The 13,291-nt window shown below is 54.0% G+C and overlaps 1 protein-coding gene across 1 annotated transcript in view; it reads left to right on the plus strand.

Moving 5' to 3' along the window:
* The window catches only part of mospd2 (motile sperm domain containing 2), an 18,980-nt gene extending 7,582 nt beyond the window's left edge, over positions 1–11,398 (plus strand). The window contains exons 10-15 of the mRNA XM_056579813.1: positions 4,441–4,559; positions 6,930–7,023; positions 7,431–7,527; positions 8,822–8,942; positions 9,920–10,022; positions 10,578–11,398. Coding sequence (XP_056435788.1) covers positions 4,441–4,559; positions 6,930–7,023; positions 7,431–7,527; positions 8,822–8,942; positions 9,920–10,022; positions 10,578–10,730 — 687 coding nt within the window. The 3' untranslated portion in view covers positions 10,731–11,398. The remainder of the gene's footprint in view (positions 1–4,440; positions 4,560–6,929; positions 7,024–7,430; positions 7,528–8,821; positions 8,943–9,919; positions 10,023–10,577) is intronic.
* The last annotated feature ends 1,893 nt before the right edge of the window (positions 11,399–13,291 follow it).

Raw genomic sequence — 13,291 nt, forward strand, 5'->3', positions numbered from 1 at the left:
TCTCCCCCGGCTCCGAGCTCTCCCCGCACTTCAGCAGAGCTTCTCTCCTCCAGCCCGGGCTGTGTGTTGTGTTGTGTTGTGTTGTGTTGTGTTGTGTTGTGTTGTGTTGTGTTGTGTTGTGTTGTGTTGTGTTGTGTTGCGTTGCGTTGTGTAGTGTGTCTGCGTTGGTTCCTTGTTGTTTTTGGACAAATGTTCCCTCGGCTGACCTTGGGCGGATCCCCGCACCGTCCGGCTCACCAGAGTCCGGTCTCGACCGGTTCTGGTCCTGCCAAGGTGTGTAGAGCCCCCCCCCCCCCGGGAGCCTGGCCTCCACAGATCCCTCCTGACTCTGCCCCCGCTGCAGACAGGCCGTCAGCCACGCTCTCCCCCCGGGCGACCGGGCCGGCCCTCTCATCATCATAGTGAGCTGCTCTTTCTGGCCAGGCGTGCGTCTGAATAGAGAACGGCCGTTAAAGAGGTCATCTCAGATGGATCTGCTGCATATCCAAGTGCCCTCAGTGAGACCCCCCCCCCCTCTCTCTGCAACGCGTTCCCCGTTCATGTTTCATGGCCCTCGGCCACGCCGCCCTATCACAGGGCTTGATTAGGTTTGAATGGATCTCTTATCTACTGGTCGTTTCCATCTCAGCACCCAGATATCAGTGGTAGCCTGAACCTGAACCTGAGGACAGGGGCTTGGAACCTTTAGGGCGGTGAACCCTGGGGCTCTTCATCTGTCGTCCTCCCCCAAGCCTCGGGGGGACGTCTGTGGGGGTCTCTGAGGAGCTACCCCGGCAGTCAAACAGCAACAGCGCCGTTGACGACCAGATCAGCCAATTAGTCTCGCGCGTCAACAGAGTCTGCTTTACACAAACAAAGAGGAAGGAGAAGGGGTGATTGGGTGGTGGAGCCCAGATCACACAGGAAGCTGCTGCTGCTTATCAGCCCTTCACAGGAAGGGATTCACTCTTCTTCTTTCAACTAGTTGTAGAATTTGTCTGTCAGCCTTTTTACCCAACGGTTAGGGGGCCGTTAAACTGGGACTCGCACTGGAGAGTAATTTCAGCCCGGGAAGTGGTTGCGTTGGGCGATGTTGAATGTATTGTCACAGTGAGTGTGAGCACGTTCCAAACGATTAGAAATCAGCAGAGACAGGTTTTCCTTCATTCCCCCAGTATCTGACCTGACGGATCAGGCTGGGAGGAGGGGCTGCTTGCTCCAAGGTGCGCTCGCTAAAGCAGCTACTGATTCTGGTTCTATTGGCGCTAGCTTAAGCAGCTACTGATTCTGGTTTTATTGGCGCTAGCTTAAGCAGCTACTGATTCTGGTTGCAAGGTGCGCTAGCTAAAGCAGCTACTGATTCTGATTCCAAGGTGCGCTAGCTAAAGCAGCTACTGATTCTGGTTCCAAGGTGCGCTAGCTAAAGCAGCTACTGATTCTGGTTCCAAGGTGCGCTAGCTAAAGCAGCTACTGATTCTGGTTCCAAGGTGCGCTAGCTAAAGCAGCTACTGATTCTGGTTCCAAGGTGCGCTAGCTAAAGCAGCTACTGATTCTGGTTCCAAGGTGCGCTAGCTAAAGCAGCTACTGATTCTGGTTCCAAGGTGCGCTAGCTAAAGCAGCTACTGATTCTGGTTTTATTGGCGCTAGCTTAAGCAGCTACTGATTCTGGTTTTATTGGCGCTAGCTCCAGCAGCTACTCATTCTGGTTCTAAGGCCAGCCTGTCTTCACGTGATGTGGGTTCGAACCCCCTGCCGACCCACCCCCACACCCACCACCACACCCACCACCACCACCACCACCAGAAAGACAAAGGCACCAGCGTGACTGTGACATGTGGGCGTCGCCCCGCCTCGGCTCACTGTGTTGACCAATGATCTCTCTCTGTTTTCACACCAAGGGCTGGTGGTGGGCAGGCCACGTGTGAGGTCACACGAGGAGCTCAGAGGCCGGACGGGTCGAGGGGCGGCCCGTGCGTACGGCGGGGTACTCGCGTGTCGTGTTTCTGGTGCTGCGTACACCCCCTGAACCCCTGTCCCCTGTCCCCTGGGGACCCCTGTCCCCTGTCCCCTCTCCCCTGGGGACCCCTGTCTTCCTTAAGCCGCAGCTGTTTTTTCTACATTTCAACCTTTTTGAACGACTTGAACCCCGAGAATGATTCACACTCCCAAACCGCTCCACTTTGAATTCTCGAATGTGACACAAATGTATTTTTGTAAGGAGAAAAGTTTCAAACGTTTGTATTGTCTAGAGCTTATCAAATGCCTAACCTCTCTCGACTGACCTGAGGACAGTAGAGAATGCGTCTCAGTTGAACACTAACCCTTCTCTCGACTGACCTGGGGACAGTAGAGAATACATCTCAGATTAACTCTAACCCTTCTGTCGACTGACCTGAGGACAGTAGAGAATACGTCTCAGTTGATCTCTAACCCTTCTGTCGACTGACCTGGGGACAGTAGAGAATACATCTCAGTTTAACTCTAACCCTTCTCTCGACTGACCTGGGGACAGTAGAGAATACATCTCAGTTGAACTCTAACCCTTCTGTCGACTGACCTGAGGACAGTAGAGAATACGTCTCAGTTGAATTCTAACCCTTCTGTCGACTGACCTGGGGACAGTAGAGAATACGTCTCAGTTTAACTCTAACCCTTCTGTCGACTGACCTGGGGACAGTAGAGAATACATCTCAGTTGATCTCTAACCCTTCTGTCGACTGACCTGGGGACAGTAGAGAATACGTCTCAGTTGAACTCTAACCCTTCTCTCGGCTGACCTGGGGACAGTAGAGAATACGTCTCAGTTGAACTCTAACCCTTATCCCGACTGACCTGAGGACAGTAGAGAATACGTCTCAGTTGAACTCTAACCCTTATCCCGACTGACCTGAGCTCTGCACTGATCACTTCGATGCTTGCTAACCTTTGACTGAAGATGCTGTTACTCAACAGCAGAGAGGTAGTTACACTTGCATCACTGCTGGATGATTTCTTTTGTTTTAAATTATGCTCTTGTTTTTATGTCACTTACAGTAATCACTAATGTAATCGTTCGTTTTTTATGATATCAAAGTCGATATTGTGCCTTAATACCACTATCATCCTAGTCAATAACATATATTGTAAGTCTCCAAATATTTCCGCTTTGGGGAACAGAGAATTTTAAATTAATCCATAATCGTAAAATATTCTTCTTATGAGATAACTTGTGTGTAAACTATTAAGGACAGTGTTAGCATTTTATTTCTAAATCAAAATGATGCTCTTTTATTATTGAATTGAACTATTTTCTGTAATCCTAATGTAATCCATGTTCATATAATAAGTGTTATAATCGTTTATATTCCATGAACTGTATTTTGATTCTTAATCTGCTGGATTTGGTTAATTTGATGAATAGAAATCTTAATTTGAGTGAATCGTAATTATAAATGTAGCATTGGTATTACATTTCAAGTATTACACTAGTGTGGTTTTACATTTCATTTCAGTGTCTCTTATTTACCGGAATGTAATTTGCATAATTTGCATCATTTGCATAAAGATTTGACTGATGCCCTCGGTTTCGTTTCTGCTCTGCGCTGAATAAAGAGAGAAGCAACAATTAGGTTCTCATGTCTTTATTACAGCTCCCCCCCTGACCTCACACTCCCCCCCCCCCCCCCCCCCCTGACCGCAGATCAGCTTGGTGCTTGTTGTTCAATGCAGGAGAACCACCACAACGCCACAGCATCTCTCAGTTCTGACTCACACACCTGTTTCTGTCACTGAGGAGCACATTAACCTCCCACACACACACTCTCGTGCGTCCCCCCCCCCCCCTTCACACATACACAACAACACACTCAGCGCTGATGCAAGGGCAAACGTTTAAAAATGACCTTTGTCTCTGGACGTGTCCGACTGGACCAATAGGAGGGTCACACTGGGTCGATCCGGTCTCCTGGTGTGGTCTTGTGATTATGACACTGCTTTGTGTCTGTGTGTATGTATGTGTGTGTGTGTGTGTGACTGTGTTTGTGTGCGTGCGTGCTGCATGTGTGTGAGGGTTGGACGGGGTTGCAGCCGCAGTCTGTGGTGTGAATGAAAGCGCTGACTGGATGAACATGAGACGCGTTCGCCTCTTACGACATCCTCCGTCAGGCGTCATGTGCCCGGGGTTTATTCCTGGCGGCTCCCGCCACCGGACGCGAGGCATTAACGACTTCCTCAAAACCCCAAAACAGATGAACCTTTAGTCCTCACAATGTGGTTCTCGCTAATATTTTACAAAACCCGCAATCCCTCAACCAACCCGTCTCCATTTCGGAGAACTGAACACTAACCACGATCCCTGACTGGCCGTCAGCTGACCCCTCTGTACGGAGCTGATTGGCCAGATCGGGGTCACATGGTCGGCGTTATCAGTGGGTGGCGCCCGACCCTCTGCTCATGACCTTGTCCTCTCCTCTGTGGGCGCAGGTGAACTTCCTGGAGGACAGCCTGCGATCGGAGGACGGAGATAAGGGGGACGCGGCGGGACGCACCAGGGGGGTCCCCAAACCCCTGACCACCTTCAAGGGCCCCCTGCTGCACGTGAGGTATGCCCCCCCCCCCCCCAAACCCGCTCCCAAAGACCCCACTTTACACCCATCTCTGTAGTAGATGGTAAATGGACTGCATTTATGCAGCGCTATTCTAACCCGTGGCCGCACAAAGCGCTTTACTTTAATACTGCCTAACATTCATCCATTCACGCACACATTCACACACCGACGGCGGAGTCGACCACGCAGGGCGACAGCCAGCTCGTCAGGAGCAGTCAGGGCGAGGCGTCTCGCTCAGGGACACCTCGACACTCGGCTAGGAGGAGCCGGGTATCGAACTAGCAACCTTCTGGTGACCAGCCAACCCGCTCTACCTCCTGAGCCACGCCCTTGTCTAGCGGCAGGCCAGCTCTGAGCTGGTGTTTCACGTTCTTTCGCTTCGTGTTTGTTTCAGCCAATCGTGTCGCTGAAGGCGGGTGACCTGTAGGAAACAGAAGGTCAGCAGAAGTGAACTGTTAGAAAGTGTACGTGCTCACTGTACAAATACACTTGGGTTTTTGGTAGACTGCCGCCATATCAAAACAGGACGCAGGGTGTAACTCCGCCCCTGGCAGTGGTCGGTCCCGGCCCAGGCGCTGTCCCGTCTCCCCCCAGGAGTTCTGCCGTGACGCAGAAGGACCGGCTGGATCACAGCTCGTGATGACAACAAGTCTGTTGACCCAGAGCCAGCTCTGACCCCTTCCCCCAGTGAACCAGTTTCCTTTGTTTATTTATGTTGAGCAGAACGGCAGCCTCAGCCCCCCCCCCCCCCCTCCCCGCTGTGGTGAGTCTCTGAACCCTCACCGAGGGCCAGAATCATCGACGCGTTGATGAAAGACCCGTTCATCTCCTCACCGCAGAGCATGTGCTGTGCTGTCCTCAAAGCGCCCAGATCACCGTGACAACGGCCCCCTGGGGCCACGGCCCTTCCGCCCTCTCTCTCCGCTGCGGTCCGTACCGCCGGCCCCCCGTGAGTGACACACGTCCTAACCAATCGTGGACCCGATGAGGCGCGGCCCGCCCCCCACCCCCCGCCATCCCCCCCGCACGCTCGGAGGGAGCGACGCCGCGAGGGGAGGGGAAGAGGCATGAAAGGGAGATCTGCTGATCTCTCCTCATCAATGCTAATCTCTCATCTGACGCGCTGCCTCCACTCTGCCGCTGCTGCGGCGGGTGTCGATGTTGTGGTTGTTGATCTGCATCCGCAGCGATTCAACCGGTTCGTCACATTTTAGGTGTGCGCTCGGCTTGGCCTACTTCGCTTCCCCGTGCCGTTTGTCATCCCAGCGCTCATGAATAACACCCCCAGGCCTCCCCCCCCCCCCCCCCCCCCCTCCCACCGCGTATTGTACTCTTTGATCAGAAGGTCTTTACGGACTGGAGGCTATGTACCAGAGCGATAAAGAGATTATTCACCACCTTAAAGGCAGGAGCGTTTCAGAGTTTGGCTCGCCCAATCCGAGACCCTGTAGGTTTTGGGTTTAGTCCTTGGGGGGGGGGGGGGGGGGGGGGGGGGGGGGGGGGGGGGGGGGGGGGGGGGGGGGGGGGGTGCTGGTTTTCCTGCACACATGAAAAGGAAGTGGGGGGGGAAGCGATGTCGCACGGGTCCAGGAATCGAATCCAAACGCTGCGGAGGCTTCGCGGCACGGCCCCATGCTGTGAAGATGGCCCACTTTGGGGCGAGCGTCACTGAGGCTGCATTCATTAGACGACAGGCTGGGGGGGGGGGGGGGGGGGGGGGGGGGGAAGATCGAGTAAACAGCCCAGTTAATCGAGGAGTCCCCTGGGTGTTGTGTGGTCTTTAACTTCCAATGTGCGTTGGGGTGCAATACGGGGTAATTGGTCGGCACCCTGGTTGGGTTTAAGGTTTTCGTCTCCCTTTTGTTAGCTTAGATCACTGCTTTGAAGTGGTTTTGGAGAGCAACATCAACAGGCTCACGTCGTTGATTGAATGATGTGGGCGTGCGTGCGCGCGTGTGTGTGTCCTCGCGCTGTATACACACACACTCTGGGACGGAGGGGTGTGTGCCGGTCAGCGAGCCGGTAGCCCTGACCGCGGGGACGTTGTGGGCGGCAGGTGATTAGCTGATGTGTAGCGGTTAGGCGCCGGCCCTGTGCAGGGTGGAGATGGCAGAGCACAGGCCGGCGCTCTTCATCTGAACACCAGCAGGCCGTCAGCCTCCACACAGCCTCTTCAGAGAGCAGCGGCGCTGTTCCTCAGCTGGCTTCAGTCGGCCCGCGGTCGGTCTGAGAACAGACGCGTGGAGCGCCCGGACGTTGGCGTGTTTACTGATATCGGGCGTCCAGATCGGCGTTGCCAGACAGGAACCCAACAGCGTCAGAGTCGCCGTTGGTTCCTGCTCTTATCTTCTGTCTCTCCTGCAGCCCGGCAGAAGAGCTCAGCTTCGGCTCCAAGGACACGGAGAAGAAATGCCTCATTATCCTCTTCAACGTGACCAAGAACCAAGTGGCCTTCAAGGTGTGTGTGTGTGTGTGGTGTGTGCGTGAAAGTGTCTCTGTGTATGTGTGTGTGTATGGTGTGCGTGCGGACAGTGCCCGTGTGTGTTTGTGCGTGTATGGTGTGCGTGTCTTTCTGTGTGTGTGCATGTGCATGCGTTATAGTGTCCTTCTGTGTGTGTAGGTATGTGCGTTTTTGCTTGTTTATTTGTGTTTGTGTGTGCGCTGGTGATACTGCACGTGCACGCATGGACATATCTGTGTGTGTGTGTGTGTGTGTGTGTGTGTGTCTGTGCATGTTCACTTGTGTGCAAGTACATTTTTATGTGTATGTGTGTGCAAGTGCAAGTCTGTGTGGGTGCAGGTGTGTGCGTGCGTGTGTGTGTCTGTATTTGACTGGTCTCTGATAGCCGGTCCTGACCTCCACAGGTGCGGACCACCGCCCCGGAGAAGTACCGTGTGAAGCCCAGCAGCAGCAGCTGTGAGGCGGGCGCCTCGGTGGAGATCCTGGTGTCTCTACATGGAGGTACCTCGCACGCACACGCACACCTGCATGCACACGCACGCACACAAACAAACACCTACACACACACAAACAAATACCTACACAAACACACGCGCACACACACACACACACACACACACACACACACACACACACACACACACACACACACACACACACACACACACACACACACACACACACTACCTGAGTGGTTTGTTACCTTGCCCAAAGTGGCCGTGCAGGTCGTTTTTTAATATAAATATTTCAGAAGGGATAAAATAGGAATATGTGAAATGAAAGGAGTACTTTCAGCGGGATGTTGGCCGGGGGGGGGGTCACGAGGGGAACACAATGAGGGGGGGGGGGGGGGTTACCGGCGTTACTTTAACTGCTGAGCTTTGAGGACCTGAGTGGGAACGTTTTCCTTCAACTCTACTTTTTTTCCGTTCACTTCACTCTTTTGGAGAGTGACCTTTAGTGAGTGCCTCCGGATGCTGCGGGCCGAGACAGAGCCCGGCCTGCTGTCTCTGGGCCTCACGACCTCTCTGTCCCTCGCCCCCAAGCGTTTAACCAACAGCAGGAGCCTTTGTTCCTGTTCAGTCGAGGGCTTACAGTCCAGAGCTGCTTTCAAAGTCAATGTTTAAGATCAAGGTCCACAAAGCACCTTTTATTAATCGAATAAACTCCAGGAATGTAGATAAGATAAGAACTTTATCTCACCCCATACATGAGAAATTCACTTGTTACAGCAGCCCATGGAATATAACAATTCCAGTAATAAAATAAAGTACATATAGTGTCCAGCAATAGATGCATACATAAAATAAAATACAATAAAATTAAAAAATCACACAGTGATTACAATGTCATGCCATAAGGGCATACATGTACACGCCTAGGGGTTACACAATAAATGAGGCTAGCAGTATTAGTTCCCCAGATGAGGCTGTTGGTGTCCAAGGGATTCTGTTTTCCTGCGTGTTGTGTGTGCGTTGTGTGTTTGCAGCAGGCTACACTGTTTAGCTGGTGTGTGTGTGTGTGTGTGTGTGTGTGTGTGTGTTGTGTTTTTGCTGCAGGCTAATCTGTTTACCTGGTGTGTATCTAGATTAGTCAGTTGTGTACAGGCCAAAAAGTTTACCTACTGTGCTTTGTGTTTGTGTTGACCTGTTGTGTTGTATGTTTGCTGCAGGCTACACTGTTCACCTGCTGAGTGTTGTGTGTGTGTGTTTACCTGCTGAGTGTTGTGTGTGTGTGTGTGTTGACCTGTTGTGGTGTGTGTGTGTTGACCGGTTGTGTTGTGTGTTTGCTGCAGGCTACTCGGCCTCTCTTCAGGATCGCTTCCTGGTCATGGCGGCAGAGATGGAAAACAACGGAACCCAAGACCTCGCCCAGTTCTGGAAGGAGGTCCCCAGAGCGAACATCGTGGAGCACAGGTACAGAACCGGGTACTCCTCACCGGTTACAGAACCCCCTCAGCACTCCTTAAAGGGAAAAGAACCCAGCTCCCTACCGGGTACTGAACCCAGCTCCTTAAAGAACCCAGCTCTTTACCGGGTACTGAACCCAGCTCCTTAAAGAACCCAGCTCCTTACCGGGTACTGAACCCAGCTCTTTACCAGGTGCTGAACCCAGCTCCTTACCGGGTACTGAACCCAGCTTCTTACCGGGTACTGAACCCAGCTCCTTAAAGAACCCAGCTCCTTACCGGGTACTGAACCCAGCTCCTTACCGGGTACTGAACCCAGCTCCTTACCGGGTACTGAACACAGCTCCTTACCGGGTACTGAACCCAGCTCCCTACCGGGTACTGAACCCAGCTCCTTACCGGGTACTGAACCCAGCTCTTTACCAGTTACTGAACCCAGCTCCTTACCGGGTACCGAACCCAGCTTCTTACCAGATACTGAACCCAGCTCCTGACCGGTTACTGAACCCAGCTCCCTACCGGGTACTGAACCCAGCTCCTTACCGGGTACTGAACCCAGCTCCTTACCGGGTACTGAACCCAGCTCCTTACCGGGTACTGAACCCAGCTCCTTACCGGGTACTGAACCCTTACCCCCGATTGGGTGCTGACCCTTCTATCCAAAGCACCGGCATGCTGGTGTGTACCATGAAGGAGGCCCTCTTAGCCGTCTCGCTCCAGGATGTCTGCAGGTCGACCAGGAGACCTCAGCCCCGAGGTCTTTCAGCTGGGGGGTCAGCCCCCCCAAACTGACCACTGCCCCCCCTCCCTGTGTTCTTTCCACCAATGTGCTGATGACTCTGACCATGAAGCTTCGTCGTTGTCCTGGACCTCCTCCCGGGGCCAGGGGGGGGGGGGGGGGGGGGTGACCCCTTAATGCCGGGCGGTGTCTGCTAATCGGCCTTCACCCCCCCTCCTCTCACGAGACCCCCTCCTCTCTCCTAGATTACGCTGTCACGTCATGGAGAGCGCTAAGCCGCCGCTGAGCCCCCTGGGGGACGGCCCCCTGGAGACGGGAGCCAATGGGCAGCAGGACCTGAGCACCACGGTGAGTTCTGATTGGAGGGCGGGGGACGTGGGCGGGGCCTGGGCAGCTCTGGCGCAGTGAAGGGTGGATGTGAATCCTCAACACGCGTTTTAAAATGTCAACATTATGATGATACGTATTTATATATGATTACGTTTAAAGCCGTTCAATCCTGCGCTGTAAGCGGGAGATGTACTTTCTGTGCCGCGCTCTGGGTGACGTCATTCCTGTCCCGGTTGGAAATGAACGGCTACAAATAGAGCATGTTGACATGCAACCGGTAGGTTGCTAGTTCGATCCCCCGGCTCCTCCTAGCTGAGTGTCGAGGTGTCCCTGAGCGAGACGCCTCACCCTGACTGCTCATGACGAGCCGGCTGTCGCCCTGCGTGGCTGACACCGCCGTCGGTGTGTGAATGTTTGCATGAATGGGTGAATGAATGAGTGAATGAATGAGTGAATGTTATGCAGCATTGTAAAGCGCTGGTTAGAAAAGCGCTGTGTAAATGCAGTAGAAGAAGGTCTTTGTCCGGACACTACAGACCCCCTAACCTTGCCCCCCCCCCCCCCCCTCTCCAGCTGATGCGGGTGATGGCGTCCAACGCGCGCCTGGAGCAGAAGCTGGACTCCTGCCTGTGGGTGCAGAAGGTCCTGCTGGGGCTGATGGTGCTTCTGCTGGCCCTCATCGTCCAGGTGCTGTACCGGGACGGGCCCCCAGAACAGGGCTCCTGACACCCACCTCCCCGACCTGGGACCCCCGCACCGCACCCCCCCCGACCCGGGACCCTATATTGGGGGTCCCTAGTGGGGGGCCTGGAGAGATCAGCGGGAGAGAGACGGACCAGACCAGACTAGAGCTGGACCACTGTGTCCCTCTCTCTCGGTCGCCCTCTGTCTGTCCCTCTCTCTCTCTCCTGCTCCCTTGCTCTCTCTCTCTCTCACTCTCTCTCTCTCTCTCTCTGATGCCGTTGTCATGGCAAAGAGGGAGGAGGGCGTGTGTCCGCAGACAGGAAACACAGCAACATTCTGTATCAGTGGCGTCAGCGGGACCCTGAGGGTGAGACCGGTTCCGGGTGAAGAGACGGTCGCCCTGCACTGTGACACGGGATCAGTAGAAGTTAGGTTTTTATAAAGGAATGGTCCGGAAGTTTCAAAGAGTCTATTGTTAGCAAAAAAAAAACTGAAAAAGCTCAGAAGAAGAAATATGTAGTCATTTTATTATACGGTCATGCTGTACATTATTGTATTTTAAATAGGGATACATATCTATAATAAAATAATGTGATTTTTTTATCTCTCCGTGCATCTCCTCTCTGTTCTCGACAACATTGCTCACGTTCCCCGCGTGCTTGCATCATGTTCGCGTTTATTTATGCGCTCCGATCAAAGACGCAGTGAGGAAACGGCGAGTAGCACTGAAGCCGAGCGCGTCTCCTCGGCTCCATCAACACCGCCGCCTCCTCCACCCTACTACAGCCTCCTAATTGAAAACATCTCAGAGTGTCAAGGCGTGTGTCCGGAAGCGGTTGTGTTGATGCTTGTGTGTGCGCGTGTATCCTCGTGTGTCTGTTTGTGTGTGTGTGTGTGACCGCGCTAAACTTCCCACCTCACTAATGCCCGGGCGCCACGGAGGATCCGTCTCTGCTATCTGCCCTTATTTGTTTTAATTACCCCGCCGCCGGCCCAACTAAAAATACACTCGCAATTAACCGGCGGGCGAGGGGAGCGAGGCGGCAGCCTCCCTGCTCGGTGGCAAGGCGGGATATCTATAACAAGATCCCGCTCGCGATCCCGACGCATACTACAACACACAAACACACACAAGCAGCTAACACATGCACGACTATAGATGAAGAGTGGCTGCTAGTGGTGGGTGGTGTGGAGGGTGGGTGTGGTGAGGTTTAGGAGGTGGTGGTGGGGGGGGGGGGGGTGCTGGTTGAGGTGGGGGGGGGGGTCCTTTACGCTGAGTGGTTTCCACAGGAGAGGCTAATGTAAATTAAGTATTTATTCACTTGTTTTCACTTTTTTAAAACTGGAAATCGGCGGGTCAAAATGTACACTTTATTATTTTTCTATTTTTACCATGCGATAAAATGACTATTATAACGCATTTTCACCCGTTTTTTTTTTTTTTTTTTTGTGTGCGTGATGATTACAACACAGACGCCAGCGCTGTACGAGTCGTTCGTACCGGCAACAGCAAGACACGTCTGTGGTGTTCGGTGGTTTAAGTGCTCGTGTGTTTAGAAGTGGATGGGGGGAGGCGAGGGGGAGGTAGGGAGCGGGAAGGTAAATGGAGTGGCTGAATCTCCAGAGAGCGAAGTTAAAAGCTTCGTGGACAGGTGACTCAGTCGCTGCGATGGACAGGAGCCGGGCAACAGCCAATCACAGAGCAGACGTTGCTCCATAACCACTCCAGCCTGCATGAGGCCGGAGAGGAGCGCTCATAAGGCCGTCGGCGCTCGAAAGAACGCTGTTCTTCAAGCATCTCGCGGTTTTATCACTCGCTCGCCCCCCCCCTCGCGCGCTTTCCAGCGCGCGAGGGGGGGGCGAGCGAGTGATAAAACCGCGAGATGTTTGAAAAGCCGCGTCTCCAGAAGCTTCCGTGGGCGTCGTCTCCTCCTCTGGTTCTCCGGGACGTCGTTAATCCCGGCGGTCCGAGCCGCTTCACCGAGACAGGAAGTCCTCCAGCCCATCGATCGCACATTAAACACCCGTCGGCCAAAGAGGATATAAAACGGAGATGGGAAAGCGGGGGGGGGGGGGTGAGGCGGCCTCCCGGGGTGCTGGGGCGAGCGCCGAGTGATTTAGGTCTCTTCAGGTGGAACTGGGGGAGCGGAGGATCGATGGCCAGTTAATGAGTATTGAGGTAACAAGATGGCGGGTGTGTGTGGGGGGGGGGGGGTTCTGTCTCTGAGGACCACCCTCTGGATCACTGCTGCCGTTTGGAGAGCGGCCCGTTTATGAGGGGACAGGGGCGGCCTGGGGGGGGGGGGGGCTCGGACCCCGCGGGGGAGGGGGGGGAAGCCTCGCGGGCTGTGTTCAGTATTCACTGATCAGCGATCAGCGATCAGCGGTTCCTGTCACTGTCCTTCGACGTCACCTCTGTGAGAAGTGACTCTTGGTAGAACAGATGAATGAGAAAACGACGTAAGGAGACTGGGACAGAACGGGTACTACTGGGACAGAGCAGGTCCTACTGGGACAGAACGGGTCCTACTGGGACAGAAAGGGTCCTACTGGGACAGACGGGTTCTCACTGGGACAGAGCGGTTCCCAGTGGGACAGAGCGC

This window comes from Gadus chalcogrammus, chromosome 20 (genome assembly GCF_026213295.1).
Source record: "Gadus chalcogrammus isolate NIFS_2021 chromosome 20, NIFS_Gcha_1.0, whole genome shotgun sequence".
Classification (NCBI taxonomy): Eukaryota; Metazoa; Chordata; class Actinopteri; order Gadiformes; family Gadidae; genus Gadus; species Gadus chalcogrammus.